Here is a 20,411-nt window from a genome sequence, read left to right on the forward strand (position 1 = left end):
TGCTCGTTAGGAATTTCAATGACCGTCGAATATTTTTTATCCTCCTCTTTCTGACCGCCCCTCCCCTCCCCTCCCCCCTCCCCCGCTCCCCTCGCATCGCTCTGACGCGCGATAATCATGAAAAGTCTACATCCTCTGACAATAATAAATATACACGTTTCATTTTCTTTTATTTTCTCTTCAAGCAGCCTCCTCGTGACTCTAGATTTTTCCTTACTCTTCTCTCTTTCTCCTCTACCGACATTTCTATTATTCAATAGATATAATCGTAATCAATTGAAATATAATTATTAATCGTTAATAAATATTAGTCCCTCCTCATTATCCCGACAACATTTACATAGAAAAGCATTTTCGTTTTTTTTTGTTTTGTTTGTTTTAATCGATTTTTTTGTTTTTAATGCGACAGGAACCTCGAGTTGCTTAACTTATAAATATATCATTACTTTGCCTCTTTTCTTTGCTTTTTCATTCGCTCTCTCGTATCCATCGACGAATCAATTCGCCTGATCGCCTCCCCTTTCTTCCCGTTCCTGATCCTCTCGTCCCTTGTGAAATTCGTTTTTCGTTGCGAGCTAATTCGTAATCGTAATCGAAAGGTTTGAATCGATGAGAAATAAGGGGATAATTCGTGATTTTCGCCGGATAGCGGATTTGTGGGTTTGTTTGTTCCTTGGTTTTTATATCGCGGCGTTTATAACACAATTTTAGATATATAGATTTCTTTACTCATCTCTTAGTCACGATATTTCTAAAAATTGAAAACGTAATTCGCAATGACTTACTGGCTAATAGTGGATTGGTTGTCCTCTCTTGCTCTCTTTTCGAAAACCTCGCAACCAGTATTACGGTTTCTAAAAAACCTGATCGTCCTCGGAGCTCGGAGCTTTCTCACCCTCCTCTGGCTCCAGCAGTCCGGAGAGTAACGCGCGGACAGCCTGACGCGATACCCTCCACTTCGACGCTGCGCTATTTCACATATTTTAATAATTTACTTTTTTCTTCCTCGTTTCTTCAGTACTTGATATTCAGGAGCTTTTGCAAACGACACGGAATATCGCGGCTCTTTTCGATCCTCCCACTCCAAACGGAATTCTCGTTATCTCTGTTAACAGCTAATATAAAGGATCAGTGTTATTTAAATCGTTAATATATACTTTTTGTTGTTTATTACGATCGGCCGGTAATATCGTTAATTCAGTAAACCCCTTCGCATTAGCCGTTTTATTAAATATTATTTTATTTTCAATATAGGAACCTGTTGCTGGATTTTTCTTTCCTCTCCTCCCAACTCTACTGCTGTTTTTCAATTGTCAGCCGCGCCCCCCCCCCCCGCGGACCCTGCGGATTTCGGCGCGCCAACGAATCGGCTGGAAATCGGTACGACGACGAGAGTACGCGCAGTTTTTCGGCTTTTTCAAACGTTCCGACCTGCTCGCAACGCGTCCGCGATCCCCCTGCCCACTCTCTCGGTTAAGGGTGTACCGTGCCCTCACCCTTGCCACCCTCCCCTCACATCTCACGACGACCCAAATCTTGTTTTCGGACAAAATCACCCCCCCCGCCTCCCGCCTCCCGCCCCCTCTCGAACACCGATCTTCACTAATCAATCTTTTCCCTTTTTCGTTGCTCTTTGCTCGTTACACTATCGTTCTCTACTTCGCATTGATACGGGGAAAAAGACAGAGCGAGGTGGAAAAAAAATCAGAGATCCGAGCGGCCGGCTCGAGGCATTTTTTCATTCGTTTTTTGTTGATACGTATCGCATTACTCGGAAGATTAAATCTCCGCTCGATCTTCGAGTTTTCCTCGCTTTTCCCTCAATCTTTATTTCCAAATGTTTTGTCCCTGTTGTAAGAGTGTGTCGGGCGCTCTCGAGCGGTCAGCAAAAATTTGTTTTTTAGTAACTTCTTTCTTGATTTATTATTACTTTACATAGGAACGTTTTGTCAGACCACGACGAAGTCGAGGAGCTTCATTGCGCGCTTAGCACAAATTTATCTTTCGTTTTCGTTCGTTTGTTCGCTTACATAATTTTACCCTCCTTCGTTTCGTCGTCGAACGGTCGTCGATTCGACGATTTGTTATCAGGTTCTCATTAAGCTTCGCTTCGTCTCGTCCTCCCTATCCTCAAATATCTTTTTCTCTCTCACTCGAGTTGCTCTATCTTGAAAAAATGACCAGTCACTCTCATATCAGCACGATTCGGGCGGAAGCCACGCCGAATCGGAACGTCCGTCGAAGCTAAAAACGCGCAAGAACTAAAGAAAACGTCGAATTTCGTAAATAAATGATGAACGAAGAATTTTCATCGTCTTTCCTAATCCCGAGTACGCGTTCGACACGAGACATTTTCACGTCACATTCTCCGCGGACTTGTCGCTCAGAAAGATCCTTTCGAATTCTCGCTTTGCGTTTATCGTCTTCTCGGTTTGTTTTTATGAGGAACTTGGTTGAGTCCGCGCGCTTCAGTCAACGCTCCTGGATCTCGTCTAGTCTTCCTTACGTTTCTCTCACTATTTTCTCCGTAACGAACGAGATATGCGCATGTATCTCGTCAATCGCGTTACTAAATCAATGAGTACGAAACACCCTCGGCCGGTCCCGTGGGAGAAAACAAGACAAACGTCTGCGAGTTATTGAAAGAAGAAAGAAAAAAGATGAACAGAAAGAACATCACTGTCCGATTTTCTCCGGTTTTTCCGAGGATCCACCACACTGGGAAGTAGCTTGCAGGCAAAAAGATCTCCGCGGGTAGAAGCTACGGATCGTTTCCACCATTATTAAATTACAATCGATAAGATTTTTCATCCAGTCCGGCTGTGAAGATCGCGCTCGATCGCTCTTTCCGTTTCGGCCATTCGGTGTGGTTAGCGGCCGCCGGCGATCGCGGCGATCTCTTGAACGTGCTTCTGTCTTTTGGCCTCGGGTCCGTTGTTGTTGTCGCTTGGGTTTTGCGCCGATTGGCTCCCTCCGATTTTGGTGCTTTCCGCGGCGGCTCGCGCCGCCAGCAGAGTTATCTGATTAACGACGTCCTCCATCTCGTCGACTAGGGGATTCGCCTCTTGGTCGCCGTTGGGCGAGCGAGCCTCGCGGTCGATCGTCGGAGTTCCGAGTTTCCCAGGGTTTCCTCCGGCCGTGGACTGGCTCGCTGGCTGCTGCCGTTGCTGTTGCTGTTCGTAACGCGTACGGTGTTGCAGAGTTTCCGAATGACGCCGCCACTCGGTGATCGATCCGTAAGTCCTCGTAGAGCTGTTGGTGTCGCACAAACTGCAACTGTAGCGGGACTGCACGAGACGCAAAGCACCGCGGCTCTGTTGATTCCCCAAGTAGCAGGAACGCTGGTGCGCCAGCAACATCGATTCTTGAGGATAGGCGCGTCCGCAACGACGACAAACTAAACACACTTCGGTTTCGACCTCCCGACAGAAATTCGGAACTGCTCCACTCGCTCCTGACGCCGTCATCGTCGTCACCGGCGCCCCTTGATCTTCCTGCGACGAAGCACTCGGCAACCTTACCGTCTCCACTCCCGGGTGATTTGGATCCTGACGTAAAAACGCTTGCATCAACGAACGCGGCACTTGGACGTAGCCACCGTTGTTCTCCAATTGGAGCGACATCAGACTGCCCGAATTCCCAACACCGAGATTCGCGCTACCGATCAGGCTCGAAGCCGCTACTGAAATCAAAGCCAAACAAAACGAAATTCTTCATTAATTCATGTTTGTCACTCAATCCAACGAATCGTCTATCGGCGTGTTTCCATTCTCGCGAAATTCAATCGAACATCGATATTTTCCTCGTCGCTTCTTTGGCATTCGACTCTAAATATATTCAAGCCTCCTTCTTTTACATTTTCCTCGATTCCGAATCAAATTTTCGTTTTCACTGTGCGAATCAAACTCCTCATCAATTTCTCAATCCCGACGAGGATGGAAATATGAACGAAAAGCGTTAATAATCCCCGGCATAATATAAAATTTCTTAATTCACGAAACGCGATCGTGCACATGTGCGCGCACGAAAATTGAGGAGCCTCAAACTTTATTAACGCTTTCGATCGCGATTGAGAATATTGTAATTGATTTGTTAGCGATTCCAGTTGTCATAATATTTTCAATAGTCACTCCGGCCGCGTATCGCCAGTGAATTTATGAGAAACCAGTTAAACCGGGTTCTTCGCTCAATATATAATATGTACATAAGTATATAGATGTATATATTAGAGGTATATAGATAGCACAAGGCAGAGTGAGAGATCGCAGGTAAATTGGTAGTTATTAACAGTACTCTGCTCCGGCACGGGCATACAAATCTCTTACCGATCTCTTATGCCCGCGTGCTCGTTCTCTGTCTAATTGATGGTATGTCCGTAATTTCTCGTCTTTCGTTTCATACACCGGAAATACAGATTACGGGATTAGAAAAACCGTCGATCACTGCGTATAATTTATCGGACAATATAGGCTCGCTCGGGCGTAAACGATTCACGGTGATTGGCACTTTGATCGGTAATTATTGTCAAGCGAATTGTGAATTAATTGAACGAGACAAATGTATCTGCAGTGATGGCGAGGAGAGAAAAACATCGTCGGAAATAATCGGCCGGAAAAGGAACGAGCACTGAGTAAATCTCCATGGAGTATGGCGCGCGGGTCGTGACTGCATTGACGATCGCGGTAAAAAATCGCTTTCTCCGATTTTTCTAGTGACTTGATTTCTACGTAATTTCCTGTGATTATTGACGCAGAATATAATTCGTTTGTTGGCCTTTTTTTGGAGTCACCGCGCGCGACCGTAATTTTCCTCCGCGTTCTAATTATTCATTGTGGAAATTTGTCGTGAGAATGCGCGCGGATTAGGTGGGCTGACAAATTGATTCTGTGACGCGCGTGGGCACCGTCAACATCTCGTATATTTCTGTGCGTAAGAACGATTCGTGCTCATCCTCGTAGACTTCGTCATGAATGTCTTCGTGATAGCGCACAGATGAGAGTCGTTACGAGGCAGGAAGTGTTAATGATACCCCTGCTCATTCACTGGACGGGCGCGCGAGCTCTCCTGTAATTATCGTACGATGGCGGTCGTTCCACATACGTGTGTGCGCCGCGCGCCTCCGTTCGGCTCGGTGTGTTTGTACGTTAAATACGACGCGCGTACATGCTTTGGGAGCGTGAGGAAGAGATGACAGTGGATGGGAAGAAGAGGAAGAGCAAAGAGGATGTTGGAACCATGAGAAAACATCGTGTCACTAATATATACAATGTATAAGACGTATTTGGACGCTCGTGTGCGCGTGTGTATGTATATGGGAGGACAGAAGAAATGGAAACTTTTAGTGGAATTCTTTGAGGCCTCATATATAGTTGCTACGAAAGAAACGTGATTTTCTTGATTTTTTTTCGACAAGAAGATAAATTCGGATAAATTACTATTGAAAAACTGTCAACGATGTTCATTAGTACATATGTTCATGTGCCTGCACGATTTTTTTCATCAAAACATTTCTCAAAATGGGGCAACTCCAGCTGTATTCGAGTAGCACCCTTTTTTGAGCTTCGGTGATTTTCTTGATTTTTTTTCGACAAGAAGATAAATTATTAATGAAAAACTGTCAACGATATTCATTAGTACATATGTTCATGTGCCTGCACGATTTTTTTCATCAAAAAATTTCTCAAAATGGGGCAACTCCAGCTGTATTCGAGTAGCACCCTTTTTTGAGCATCGGTTGCGGTGGACGTGATAACTAAACAATTATTCATCTGATCCATATCGAATTTTCACCACTTGTTTTTTATTACAATGATAATTTGGGCCTGGACGAAAGATTTGTAAAAAATTTGATTTAAAATAAAGGCAAAAACAAAAATTTGACAAAAATATCATTTTTGGAGGTGCTAAATTGATAGTTCTTTTTAGTAATCGTGTCCACCGCAAAGGTATTTTAAAAAAAAGACGATTCTGAGATAAACGCGTTTAAAGATTCAAGTGTTGGAGGACCGCGCGCGCACCGGGCGGTCGGTTGAAATGCCCGTAGCTACGAATCTAATGCTCCGATCTTTATGAAATTTGGTGAGAGTATTCTTCAGACATTGTACTTGAATCTAATAAGCAAAAAAATCGATTATTCCGCCCATCACAAGTGTATATAAGTCCTTGAAGCTAGTATAAATTTTGGGCATTATTTTTCAAGGTTTTCACTCCTTAAATTGAATCTTGGGATAATTTTCTAATGAGGATTTCATTCACGTTTGTTGGATAAGCGGCAAAGTAATGTGTACGATAATGACGACAAAGGAGCAAAGAAACGAAATGCCTCGAACGCAACCTACTATTTGACCAACACTCTTCCCACGGAGTTTTTATCCGGTCTCTTCTTCGGACCTGTCTCCTCACCTCTCCCGTGCAAACAATCCTGCATCCACCTTTTTTTTACATTTTCCTTTTTATTCATGTCACACCTCTCTGGCGAGCGAAGCTCTTGTATTTGGGAGACGAACACGATAGTGCTCCGAACAACTTACAGAAACGCGATAAACGACCAAAAAATTATCGATATATTATTTGAGAATGAGAAAATTATCGATACCGATATCAGCGCTGGGTCGTGTTTCTCGGAATATCTGTTTATTAAGCTCTTCAGGAATTTCATCGCGAGTCCCGATCGTCGGAATGTTGTTTTTAGTACCCGAAAATAAATTTTCATATTCAAGAAGTCGGGGTAAGGTCTTTAAAAAACCTCTTTTCATCGAACTCGAATTAATTCGTTAGGAACCAGGAAGCGCAGGGTGTACAAAACTTTGCTCATGGAGGAAAAAGTACTTTGAATTCTCAAGTTTGTTCACACGTTAGTCTAGTTTTTCGACAAGAATGCACATCGAAGAACCAGGCTCAGTGGCCATCGCTAGGCTTCCGTCACAGCTGGATGCAAGTCGAATTAAATTGTCGTCATAAACTTGTTAAATCGCAGAATAAACGTAGCTGACCCAGAATTGTTTCTACGGAGCACCAAAATTATTCAGGATTTCCATCAAGCTTTTTTGCCAGCGAAGAATCGAGGGCAAACGCGTGAGAAAAATTGCATGTGTTTCGAAGAAATTGAGTCACAGTTGATCGCGAGCCGAGGACGATGACGAATGGCGCGACACCCTTGAAACAATCTCGTCATCGCCGTGTCTATCTCGTTGAAGAGCGTATGGGATGAAGCAAAAGGGGGTTATTACTCTTAATGAGCACTGGTTATTTCTTTGAGTGGCTTTGATTTGCTTGCCTATCACCGCCCGTCACCCTATACTGTAATAATATCCGACGCTCCAACAAACTCACGCACATGCGTACGGGGAGCATGAGTTAAATCATCGACGTGGGCTAGCTCTTTCATATGGAAACCGAAGCCCTTTTCCCAATAGTGCGATCGAGCTGATTGATGTAAAGGAAGAAATAACGATACGAAGAAAAGCCTATTTTAAAACTTGAAACATCAGTGAACACGACGAAGCTTCAATGTTTATTTCATTGATGGCCCAACCTAGGAAGGAATTAGCCTCGGAGCTAACGAACCAAGTTGGAAGGTTCAGTGGACGAACCGCGCAGTAACGGAAAATACTTTAGCTCACTTCACGAAACGTTTTCTACCTGAAAAAAAAAACACTCAGTCATACGTAGCGAGGATCGAAGTGTGGGTGTGAGATTTAAGTCCAAGTGTTTGCGAACAAGTGTATGCGAAAGTGAGAAACGCAATTTTGAACCGGCGAGCTCATCGACGCCTATCTGAGCACACATTCTCGTTTCTGGTCTGAGGGAATCCCAGGAAAAGGAGGGTGGGAGGAGAGCTGAACTTTAAGTGGCGGAGGGGAGGGAGAGAAGATACGTTGAGAGGACATCTCATTTGCGTATGGATTGAGATAGTAGTGCTGCGTGCTCTTTGGGCCTCTCGCTTCGAGCCTATGTTTCGTTTCTTTTACTTTTTTCCCCTGTAATGTCCACCAGAGATCCTGATTGCCTTATGCTCGTTTTCGCAACTCTGCAGTGGCTCTCAGACCCAATAAAACATCCAATTCCTGATGCCTCTTCCTTTCTCACTTTGTCACTTATTTGCGCGACGTTGTTTTTCAACGGCTCGATACTACAGATTTTTAATTAGCCGCGAGAATTAGGAGGCGACTATTGAGCATTACGTTTTTCGCATTTTTGGACACGGGCGGGATTTCTTGTTTTTACCATTTTATATGATTCTCGTTTTAATTGACAGTGATAAAAGAGTTTGGCGAAAAACCACGACAACCTCTGACCGTTAAAGATAGCCAGAGGAACAAGCGCGCGTGAAATTTGTTCGTTCGTTATTTACGAGCAAGATTTTCGTCTCGCTTTTCGTTAACTCGCGATCGCACAACGGAGAAAGAGAGGGGGCGAGATGGAGAGATATTATGTTCCAGTACTTTCCGTCTTTAAGTGGATACACGAATTTTTAAATTTCAACCGAACGCGAATACACGTATATATTCGATCCTTCAATTCCGTTCAATCGTAAAGTCCGAATTGTAAAGTCGAACGGACCATTCTTGATCTGAGAATAAAAAAAAAAAGGAACAAAAGTGCCGGATGAAAAATAATGAGGAGGGGAGCTGCGGAGACAAAATTAACACGACTTCGTACGCACACATATAAATACGTGTGCGCAGCTTCGTTTTTCCTTCATTCAATGTCGTCTCCCCTATCGATCCTCGGAATCTAAATGGAGTCTCGATTGATCAAGAACACTTCTCTCTCGCTCGTTATTCCCTCTTTTCTTCTGTTTTCTTTCGCAAGTATTAATGTAACCAGGAAAAAGTTTAATCGACCGCTAGAGCAGAGTGTCGGATGGCTCGTCGGTTCACGCGCTCGGGAATTTTAATTCGCCCGTTGGTCATCGAGCCAACGAGTCGTTCGAGGCGAATGGCTAATTTTATGACAAAAAGAGGAATGAAACGTCACTCCGCTTTTTCGTTCGATTGGATTTTTCACAAATACTCGCGCCAACTTTTCAAATTCTAAGGAGACAGGAAAAGTTCCAGTTCCGTGGAACGTGTTTCGTGACAGAATATTTATCTCCTCATAAAATGAATCGGTTACAGAGAAGTCTTAGTTACGCGTGAGCCCAGCCTTGTAATTTCGTAATTTTTAATGTTATTACAGTATTACAATGTAATGAAATTATAATTGGAGCTTGTAAAGATATCGTGTAGAAGGAAGTTTTCATAGTCGAACTCTCGTGGTTAAAATAAAATTTTTGTATCCTCGTCGAGGTGACTATGATCGGTTTAAATAATCCAAAATAAGGATTCAAACAGCATTGACCATCGAGCTTCGTAGTAATTAAATCGCGCCTTTGCGTAAAAATTAAGCTGAACGCCTTCGAATTCTCCGACTAATTTTATTTTACGATCGGGGCAAAATTCAGTGTTGATCTGCGCGATATCTCGCGCGAACGTTGTTTACTCTCTTCGGAGTGCAAAAGCGCTTTTTTCCATCAGTTATATCTGCACAGATAAAAAACTGGAGAAAAAACGGGAGGCGAAAAAGGAAATGGTTGGGCAATAATCGGAAGGAAATTGTGCGTGCTGAATAGAGACGTTTACGCATAGCACTCGAGCGAGAGGGCACAGAATGCGATAGTACGCGTTGCCCAGTCGATTCTGTATAGCAAATGAAGAGGGAAAGGAATAAGCGGAGAACGGTGAAGAAGATTACCAGCGCGATGGAGTACCAGGAATAAACCCATACACATAAATACGCTCAGGATTACACGCACACATTCGTACCCCGCGAATAAAGATACTTGTAAAATCAGCCAATCTCGAGTACAGATACGCAGGGCGAATCGACTTTGCCGCGTTCAAAAACTTTTCAATCTTTAGCCTCAAGACGCTACCGCGTCGCTCGATATCATCAAGTATCCATCCAGTGATAGAGATGCTTACAGGAAATCATAAAAATCCATCCCGAGAAACAAACACCAGGACAAGTACATTCATTGATCCCCGTTTCCACGCTTTTCACAACTGGGAAATTTCCGCTGACAAAGAACCTCGGAAAATTGATATTCTATGGTGAAAAGTCGAGAAACTGACCATTCGTAACAAATTATTTTCAATATTGATCCAGTGATGGAAATCGTCGAAGTGAGGTGACGTCGCTGACGTCAAAACTCGTATCTACACTCAGAGGACTCAAGCGATAGGAACTATTATTTGCGTAGAATTAGGAACTGGGTATGGGAGGAGATAACTCGCTATCCTACGTGGTGAGGCGACTGGATTATCTGAAAATTTCCAATCGGGCGACACTTCTGCGTCTCTGCAAGATTGCGGGTACTCTCTGCAGCCGGGAAGTCTTATTTTGTCACATATTTGTCTTCGTCCAATAACTTTTTTTTGTAGACGATAAAGAAACGGCCGGAAACCATGATATTTAAGGATGTAAGAATGTCGCAGGGCTACGGGAGCCCTTCTAATTTCTCAATTCTTAAGGGGTCTAGCCGAATTAGACGGGCAAAAGAAGACTGTTTTCACGATTTTTTTGACCGGTATAAATTATTTCTCAATTCTTAAGGGGTCTAGCCGAATTAGACGGGCAAAAGAAGACTGTTTTCACGATTTTTTTTTACCGGTATAAATTATAAGTATGGATATAAAACGCGTTGAAATGCAGAAATGTTTTTTTTTATTTTCATTTTACTCGGTTTTCGTACGGGAAAATGGGGGGAGGGGAGGTTCAAAAAAATATGGGCGTGCGCTGTTGATAAAATCTCTGGAGTGGATGATCGGAGAAAAAAATGGTTTAGATTAAACAGGTAAATGGATATATCGATTTTCGATTTTTCCAAAAATGACAAAGTGGCGGCCATCATTTAAAAAACTACAAAAAAGCACGCTTCTTACAAAAATAGTTTCACCCACAATTTCGCTCGAATTTTGGTAAAGGTCGCTTGAATAGTTTCGGATATTTGATCAACGAGCCGTCCATAAACGTCATTTTGAGAAAAACGCGCTTAAACAGAGGCAGATACGCGATTCTTACGAGAACTAGGTAGTGAGCGGTGTCATGTGAAATTAGCGAGGAAGGCGACTCATGGATTTTCTCACAAACTTTGAAACTTTGTAAGTGTATTCCACAAATTGAGAGAGTTTTACCCGCAGCCGAGACTCGATATCTCAAGTTTGGATAACCAAAGAGCTTTCGTAGTAACTGACCTAACCTGGGTCAGGAGATAGCTTCGTTTGGTGAAATGTGCAAAAAGATAAAGTCGGTCCCAGTCTGCATAGACAACTGGAAACTCAACCTGTTTTTGTGCATGCTCAATGTGGGCTAAACGGAGTCATTCCACTTCGTTGAATTTGAAAATTTTGAATTTCCCATGCACAGTAACTTTCATAAACGCAGGCAAATCATTTTTCAATCTCGGAATTTCGTTGACGAAAATTCCCTCAAAAATCGCACTGATAATAGAATTATCGGTTCTTTCGTGTTAAGGAACCGGCAGTGACGCTTCAGATTCCGAAAAAATGCTCGAAGTGGTCACTTCAATGGATCAAATTGAGGTTCACGTAGAAATTGCAGAATTTCACTGTCTTCAGAGCACAAGTTGTTAGCTAGTGTACGCACATCGTACACGTACACACGTTCATCTACATATTGTTTTGTAAGTGTGTCCGTATGATTGTATGCATTGAAAATCTTGGAGGTGCTCTTATCCATTCGCCATGCTCAGATATGCTTGCTGAGTGCACCGATCCGTTGGTGATTCTTGTCCGAGCCTTTTTCAAAATCAACTATGTATATTTTAATCTCATTTTTTTTTCTCGACGCGCCTTAATTCGTGTCTCTGCTTTTCATTTTGCCTCGTTCGGCAGAGCATCTCGTGAACGAACTCATCAGCAGGATTCTTGATATTGGTCCAGATCGCGAGGCCAATGGCTCTCTCACGAGCCAAATCGCGGATACTCGGAGAGACGGAGACAGAGCGATAAATTCAACTCGAGACTACGATAGTCCGAGTGGATTTTTCAACTGGCCGGAATTTCATTGTAAAATTTCATATTAGAAATATAAATTTATTTACTTTAGACATGATGTTTGTGGGCACTTGGGGGGAAAGGAAAAACACGTTGAAAGCGTGGGTTTGAATTCCTCTCTTTCCGTCTCTCTCCCCGCCCCTTCTTTCTTCGCCTTCTCGCATTATCTTTTCTCTGCGTTCTCTTTTTTCGATATTCCCTTATTTCTCTTCCCCTCTTTCTCACAATCCTGATCGTTTGCTCTCACGTATACAGAGAATATCTATACTCGTGTACACAAGTTTCGGGCCCGAACGTGACTCTCCTTTCTCCCGTGTATATGTGCGATGCTTATTTCCATTTTCTTGTTTCGTTGCCTGCTCGTTTCTTTATTCTTTTTATTTTTAATTCTCTTACCTTCTTCTTCATTTCTTCGGTTCTCTCGCTCTCGCCGCTGTGCTCACTCTCCTGATCGCTTCACGACTTCACGAGCCTGAGAGAAAGACAAAGTGGGAGGGAGAGAGAGAGAGAGAGAGAGAGTGAGACGGGAAGATATGGTCCAACGTTATCGTCGACGCCACGACCCGAACGGCTGTTTCACACCTCCGCTCGCTCCGAGAATTAGGAAATAAATTAGTTCGGGGACTAATTTCGTTATCTCGTCTCCCGATGCCGATGAGGTGGTCGAATGAGCTCTCTCTTTTCTCTCCTTCTCCAAGCTCCTTTCCCACTTCTTCAACATTTTTTTCCTCGGCCACTGAGTTTCAAAGGATGGAAACCTGTTCGATGATGACCGAGAGTTCACACTTTACGTTCACCTCCTTTTCCACAAACATTTTATTCCTTTTTCCGTTATTCTTTATTTTTCGAGCATTCAACCGGCCCGCACCGCGTGCGAAACGATCGATTTAAGAAGAAAAATGATCCTGCAAATGTCTTTCGAAACGAACAATTGTCGCTCGGGAATCTTCTCCTCGACACTCGTCCACATCCAGGTACCGTTAAGCACACGTGAACCTATCGAACGAAAAGTGGAATCTATCGCTCTCCGTGTGTCTTCCACTTCAAAAGCAGATAAACTCTCATAAACGCACAAAAGTATCCGAGTATCTATAAATAGCACTAATTAATTATTGACGCGTGACAAAGCCATTTTCATTCGGAGACTGGAAGGCACGCACATTCCACTCCAAGTGGTAGGGAGAGTATATTCCAAGCGATATAATGAAAAGAATAAGTGCGTATATACATGAATATCTACACATTCCGCGTGTAGAGAGGGCGAAGGGAGGAGTGAAAGAAGATGGTAAGAATGAAGCTCGAAAGGCTTGCGGGGTACCTCGTGTGGCGTATATCTACCCTCAAGTTATTTACGACGCGCTTGGCGATAGTGGAACTCGCGTGGAAAGAGACTCCCTGGCACTGCTTGCACGAGGACATAATGTAGAGGGAGAGAGGCGGGGCGAGAGAGAATCGGGTCTCCGAATCGCCATTTTTTCTTCTCATTTTGTCTTCGCTCTCGAGTTCGAAAATCTTTTTGTCCTCGAGTTGTTGCACTTTGCTGAATTTTGTGCTAGTCTCGAGACCCGGGCCCTCGGAAAAAATGGAATCGACGACGTGAGCAAGCGTTGGGAAGAAGGAGTGGAATCGCAGCGATGAGATTTTAACCAGGAAATCGTCGTGCGTTTCTATAACGATATCTTTCGATTCCTTGGGGCTCGCACGGCATTTGGGTCACTCCTTCCAAAAGCACCGAGGCTTTTCGCGCCCCTGCAGTTGGTCAAGGGTCATTGCTATTAACGCGACGGAATATTTATCCGAGTGCAAAGCGAGAGGGCGAATCTCCTCGCTCTCTCTCTCTCTGTCTCTATTCTCTTACGGTTCTCTTTACTCGTTAATACACCCGGAGCACTTGATTCGCCGTCGGTATCACCGAGTGCCAGGCAGGAAGACCCGTATTATCGAGGCAATTGTCTCACCCCCGCCCCCCGCGGTGTACACATTCGAGTATACATATAAAATCTACGATACGCGTCGTCTCTATGAAACAATATCTCTGTATACTTGAATAATCTATACGCATGCATTCTTATGCATACGCGTCGAACGAAAGTGTGTTATTATAAAACGTGTGCGGACGTTAGTATGCGTGGAATGGTGTAAGTCTGCTGGGTGCTTGAGTCTTCTGACTATAAAATCATTATCACCCACCCAACTCTCGATGTTTCGCCTCTGCTTACACACACACACGCGTGCGAACACACTCGTGCGCGATCGACGTGTAAACGTACGTGCGCACACCCCGTACGCACTTGCTCGCTCTCTTTCTGTCTCGTGTGGTTTCTATCTCGCGGCGACGAGAGCCTGCGATGACGCCCTCCTCTCGCTGGGCTCGACCGATTATCCCATTAATACTCTCGAGGGCCCTGTCGTTTCGTTGTTAACGTATCGGACCCTGCCAACCAAAAGGACTCGTACGACCTTAATTCACTCGCTAATCTTCATTAAACCGAGCCCTTTTGTTTGTTAGTAATCACCACCTTTGCTTCGCTGTCCTCGTGTATATACACGAATGTATGTAAATGGCTCCTTGGCTACATTGTATTCGCATGTGTGCTGCAGTGATCGTCGTCGGGCTTCGCGTCAGTTGAATCTTTAATTATTTAGATGATCGAGAGACCGAAACGCGCTCGCCAGACTCAACGTATTCGAGATCAACGACGCTCCTCATTCTTCTTTTCCTTCGTTGTACTTTTTGCTTTCTCTCTTCCTCTGTCTTTTCGTATGCTCTTTGTCTCTTCGCCTGGGAAATGATGGCCCTGCTGCTGGAACCTTTCGTACTTGCCTCCAACAGAGAGTCAATTCGAGAAGACGAGACTTTGATTCTCAACTCGATCATTCGCGATCGATGCACACACGCGTATACGGATTTTTGTGCATATGCGTATACACGTGCTTTTGTATACGTAGCATTAATTATGGCTCGCCTCACTTGTCCGGATTCATATTAACGTCTAACCCTTTTATTCCCAGTACCCTCGTACTTGTTTGGCTCGATTGAACACGCGAAATCGTCGTCTCGTCGTAATTAACCGTTGATTAGGAATGTCGATAAATCATCCTTCCTTTTCTTTATTCCCCTTCGTTCTTCTCAATCGATAAATTACTTGGTTCGCATGCTGGTGAAGTGGTCGCCAAGTTTCGAGTCATTCGAGCTCAGCTCCCTCGGGAAATAACCAACTCCTCGATTGTTTAAACACTCTGTTATTTGCCCAATGATTTTTTATCGAAATTCAATCGATCAAATTAATCGAGAGGTGGAAACTTTATAAAATCAGGTTTCATCGGTTTATATTCCACCCTAAAATCGGCACATTTCCTTATCTTTTTCCATTGCCCATCGGAGCAAGTCGAAAAGATAAAATTGGATATTTTTTTCCAGACCCGAGAGACCGAGCGAGGGAAGAGTCTGGTTGGAACAGCGTTACGTGTCATCGGGTACTTAAACAACGGGACAAATGATACTGATAGAAACGGATTTAATAGAGCCAAGAGCCACCGTCCATACAGACGTACAGCCACAAACACATGGACACACACTTCGCCACAAATTCATTTGGTATTTTGTAGTCGTATATACAGCGAGTAACATTAGAGTATAATTTAACGCTCTTCATAGACGTAGAGAGGATGCCCATATAGCGGCTCTGCGTCGACCGATTGTCATTATCATTAAACGACGATTTAATGATCGAGGCGCGCCGGACGTGGGCAGTATGTGTAGCCGCTGCTCTCTCTCTCTCTCTCGCCCTCTTTCTTCTTCTGTCGACTATCCGTCTCTCTTGCACTCTCGCGCGAATGAAGCTAACGCTATAATTACCCTTGCTTCGATTATTAGACGATTACCGTCGCTGGTAATGGAGCTCGATGCACAACGCGCGTGTGAGGACTTTTGTGGCGTGCTTTGTGTGCATGCTTCGCGAGACGTACACGCGCGGGAAAAAAAGGATAAAAAATTGTGAAGATTTATGCCCATGAAGATGTGAAATTTATTTCGTAGTTTCTTTTATTCATTTTTAACATCGGCTAAAATGTCTCGCTCCAATGAAACGGATAGAAAAATTCTTGTTTATTTCGACAACGATGAAGAAAAAAGCGAGAATTCGAGAAGGCTCGGAGACAAGATCGCGGCCAATTGACAGTTCTCTTTTCACCCTCAATTAACAAAATCCCCCATTTCCAGTGAAAAAGAGATGAAGCGCAGAAAAAATAAGTCTGGACGGATTATCCCCTCGATATTCAAAGTCCTCGATACGCCGCGGATATCGCGCAGCCTGTAACGACCCTCAATCGCTCCGCGTTGCTCCTCCCCCTTCTCGTTGCTGTACAACCGAGACGTCGCGAGGCTCGTTAAAAATAATTGTCAGCCGGATAATTAAGGGGGTGTGGAGCATAAAAATCTCGTTCTCTGAGGAAAAAAAATACAAACTTTCTTCCACTACATTTTGATCGCACTTGTGATATGCGGAGGGCAGAAATTAGAATGGAAAGACACGCGCATAGTTGCAGTAGTAAGGGTAAGAGCTTTTCGTTCATTCTCCGAGACTCCGGTTCGACCTCCTCGTGGCCCACTGAGCGAGTAATTCCTCCGGTTTTTCTTAGCCCGCCTTTCTTTTTCTTCCCTTCTCCCCCATTTGTATATCGCGATGTGTACGTACATCCATGTATATATAATTACGCCGAATATTTTTCGTCCCTCTTCTTCGTTTTTAGCTTCTCGACCCTTTTTCATTCTCCTCAGCAATCTGCTTACGCTCTCCTCGAGCTCTCTTCATCCTCTCACTCTCTGTATTTTGTTGGCACATCGTTAGAAGGCCACGAGGGGGTGCCTGATTCGGGAGTTTCTTAAGGGGTATTACCATGTATACACGCCTGTGTATGTGTGTGTGTGTGTGTATATTGCTTCGCTCGGCCATTTTATCGTATAGAAGGAATAAAAATCGAAGCGACGAAACTCTCGAGCCTTTTTCTCCCTATATACATGTCAATGTATATGTCTATGTGTTATATATACTCGGAGAGAAATTTAATATGCTTTCCTTTGCCTGGGGCTTGACTATGTGTACGCTTCGACTGCAGCTTGTTACGGAGATCAGAGACGCAGAGACCGGAATTGAATTTTCGCCATAGGGAAAAATCCCAACTCGGGAAACGAGACAGGTCTCAAGGATTGCTGATTCGGTGGCTTCGTTTACGTACGTGCATACGTGAGTGCTCGAATTTCCTCGAGTGCAAATCCGACGAATACACCACCCCCGTACAAATTCAATCTGACTTTTTTATCTGAAGCGTGGGTGGCACTTGGGCCAAATTTAGGGCTGGAAAAGTGATCGCTCCGAGCCCCGAAAGGATTATTCATTTTTAACAATTCTTTCAGAGATATTTCTTTTCGAAAGTATTCGTTAATGCTTTTTTTACGCACAAGTGAAATACTCGGTCGCTTTTATTCCAAATAAGTCCAAGTCTCGTCGCTGCGGAGACACTAAGCTGAATATTAAAATCTTAGGATTGAAATCGGGGGGATGATTTCTCCCCGCGATCCATCGCGATATTATTCGTCGTCGTATCGTTTTTTTTTTATTTTTTTTTATTTTTACATTTCTCTTTGTTTCCTCGCGTCTCGAACAATTCTTGGAAGGATAACGAGGAAACCGGAAGTGGCTGAGAGAACGCCTCTTACTGTTTGCCAAGACAATTTTTTCATTCTTTGCTCCCTTCGCTTTTTTCGCTGGTGTACAACCCCCTCGCGATATCCTTCTAATTAGAAAATATACCGAGACCTTCGTGACCCCTCGACTCTCCTGCTCTCTCTTTCTCTCTCTCTCTCCCTTGTTGTCTTACAAACAATTTTTTTTATCTCGTCCTTTTCTCTTGTCTTATTTCCATCCTTTCCCAAAGCCCTATTGAGTACGGAGAAATTCTTGGGCCAACTTTTTTTCCATATCGAGGACGATCCCTTCTGCGAGAAGTAACGAGGGTGGTGTCCTTCGTAATTATTATTCAAATATTTTTTCTCTTCTTTCGTTCGCGTCACCGCATTAATATTTACAATACCCCAAGCACGAGCCTCTTTTATTTTACGCGGGGATTTATCTCTCACAAAAGATCGAGAAAAGCTCCATCCCTTTCCACTTTCCAGCCCTAATCTCGGCGCTTTCACCGAGGAGAATACTCAATGACACACATTCTTCATCATTTTTTCCCCTTCTGCGACTGCCACAATTTCATATACCAAGGAAAATATACGTTACCACCAAAGTCTCACTTTTAACCCCTATTTTTAGCCGGAAGAAGAAACGAGGGTCGTACAGGCTTCGTAAACTAACTAAAATAAAACCCCAATAACGTGGGTCTATAATTCTTTGAAAAATTCACCAACTTTTTCACCTGATTCACACAAAATTAGGATTACTCTATAAATATAACGGTGCTACTACCGGAATATATTTCATCCCCGAATCGGATTAACGCTAATGCCCCGTGCCATGCGCCAAAGAATCGGAGTGATGTACGCCGGATTAAAATTAACGCCAGTTCCAGTTCCAATAAGTCGTCAAGCTTAATGCTCTCTAGTTGCTCGTGTGGTAATTTTATAAGAACGAGAGTGGGGGTGGCGGTGTAAGGTGACGAGGTCGCGATTCGAACGCAAGGGAGGAGGCTACGCGTTTGACTATTACGAATTAACAGTATACATACGTAATGTACGCTCGACATATGTGTGTGTACGAATGGCTATGTATGTACATGGAAAGAGCACGAGAAGGTCTTCTCGGTGGCCTCACTGGCCTCTCGTCAACTCGATGCTCGAAATTCTCGACAAAGCTCTCCCGAGCTTCGTCTTTTGCGTATGTGCATGTAGGTATTTACACGTACGAGGAAAACCGGCGTGAAGCGAGGTGATCGAAACGCAAAAAAGCCCTCCAAAATTCGACTGAATTAGCTTCGACGAGCTTTTTCACGCATAAATTTGCGGGAATCCGAAATTCGGTTTATTCTAAAAAGAGCCAATTGGGAACGAGGCACCGAGGGTCTTGACGATCGTCCGAGTCGATGAACTTCGATCTCACTTCCGGCTTGGGATTCGCCTGTTTCTTCGAACTCGTTTTCTCCGCCAGCGAATGTTATTTTTTTCTAACCGTGCAGATATTCATTAATTGTGAAAATATTCGGAAATATTAGTGATACGATGCACCTCGCTGAATAATATCGATCGCAGTGCAACGGTTTTTCAGGTACTCCCCTCGCCCCGGTCTCCCCTGCACACGCAGACACAATTTAGAACTTATCGCGATAAAATACCGCGACGTCACGTGCGAGATGAGAGTAATTAACGAGGGAGATGAGGTGGGAGGAAGAACCGGAAAACTAGGACGTGAGTGTTGCGAGACGGATTAAGAAACCCTATCGGAGCTATATATGAGTGTAGAGGGCCGGGGGATGATGGAAAATACAAGGGCAGTTTCGTCCAATTTATATTTCTCGTCGTTACCAACAATTTCGTTACGTGAGCCATGATCGGAGGGCTCGCGATACTTCAGCGTCGTTCGTGGAAATTTCATTGTTTTTGTGATTGAAATAACAACGATTATATTTGACAAAAGTTCAGTGGAATTGAATGGAGGAAACGAATGTCCAGTTATTAAGAGTGTCTTTATAGGATTTGTAGGAAAAGCCTTGAAGCTTTTTAATTCATTTACGAGAAGAGCTGTTTTTTATTATAGCATAATAATGGCTTCGGTGATAAAAGTGATCAAAGTGATCTTTTGACCTCCGAATAGAGTCTCGATGCACTAATATTTTCTGAAGCTCATAATTATTGGGCCCATTAGGTTTTTACAAATTTTTCCTTAGCCGGAAATTATAGGGATCTTTTGGTAACCTTTGATCAGCGATAATTAAAGTAATATACTTTACGACGAGAAAATGTGTGCTCTCGTTTTCGCTCTCTCCCCCTTTTTCGTCTTTCGCAAATTCCAACGTATTTATGAATTGGCACTTTAACGTTCGCGTTATATATAAAAAGACGAAAAAAATATTATGAGGAGAGAAAAATACGAAGGCAGCAGAATGCTGAGAATTTTTTCGTCGGTCTTTAGCTCTCGGACATTCGTGTCCCCGGGCGATATTTTGTAGGGGGTCAGCCATTATCGGTCTGCTCCAATTACCATCGTCTAGAAAACGAGATCTCTCGGACGTCGTGGCCTTTCGTTCCTTTTCTTTTTTACTATGCCTCTCCCTCTCTCTCTTTTTCTCTATCACTCACTCTTTCCACTCACTATTCCACGTTCAATATAAAATACAGAAACTTAAGCT

At 43.7% G+C, this 20,411-nt stretch overlaps 1 protein-coding gene across 1 annotated transcript in view; it reads right to left on the bottom strand.

Moving 5' to 3' along the window:
• Positions 1-1,585: 1,585 nt before the first annotated feature.
• The window catches only part of zfh2 (Zn finger homeodomain 2), a 93,407-nt gene continuing 74,581 nt past the window's right edge, over positions 1,586-20,411 (bottom strand). The window contains exon 5 of the mRNA XM_043426034.1: positions 1,586-3,682. Coding sequence (XP_043281969.1) covers positions 2,871-3,682 — 812 coding nt within the window. The 3' untranslated portion in view covers positions 1,586-2,870. The remainder of the gene's footprint in view (positions 3,683-20,411) is intronic.

The sequence above is a fragment of the Venturia canescens genome, chromosome 8 (genome assembly GCF_019457755.1).
Source record: "Venturia canescens isolate UGA chromosome 8, ASM1945775v1, whole genome shotgun sequence".
Classification (NCBI taxonomy): domain Eukaryota; kingdom Metazoa; phylum Arthropoda; class Insecta; order Hymenoptera; family Ichneumonidae; genus Venturia; species Venturia canescens.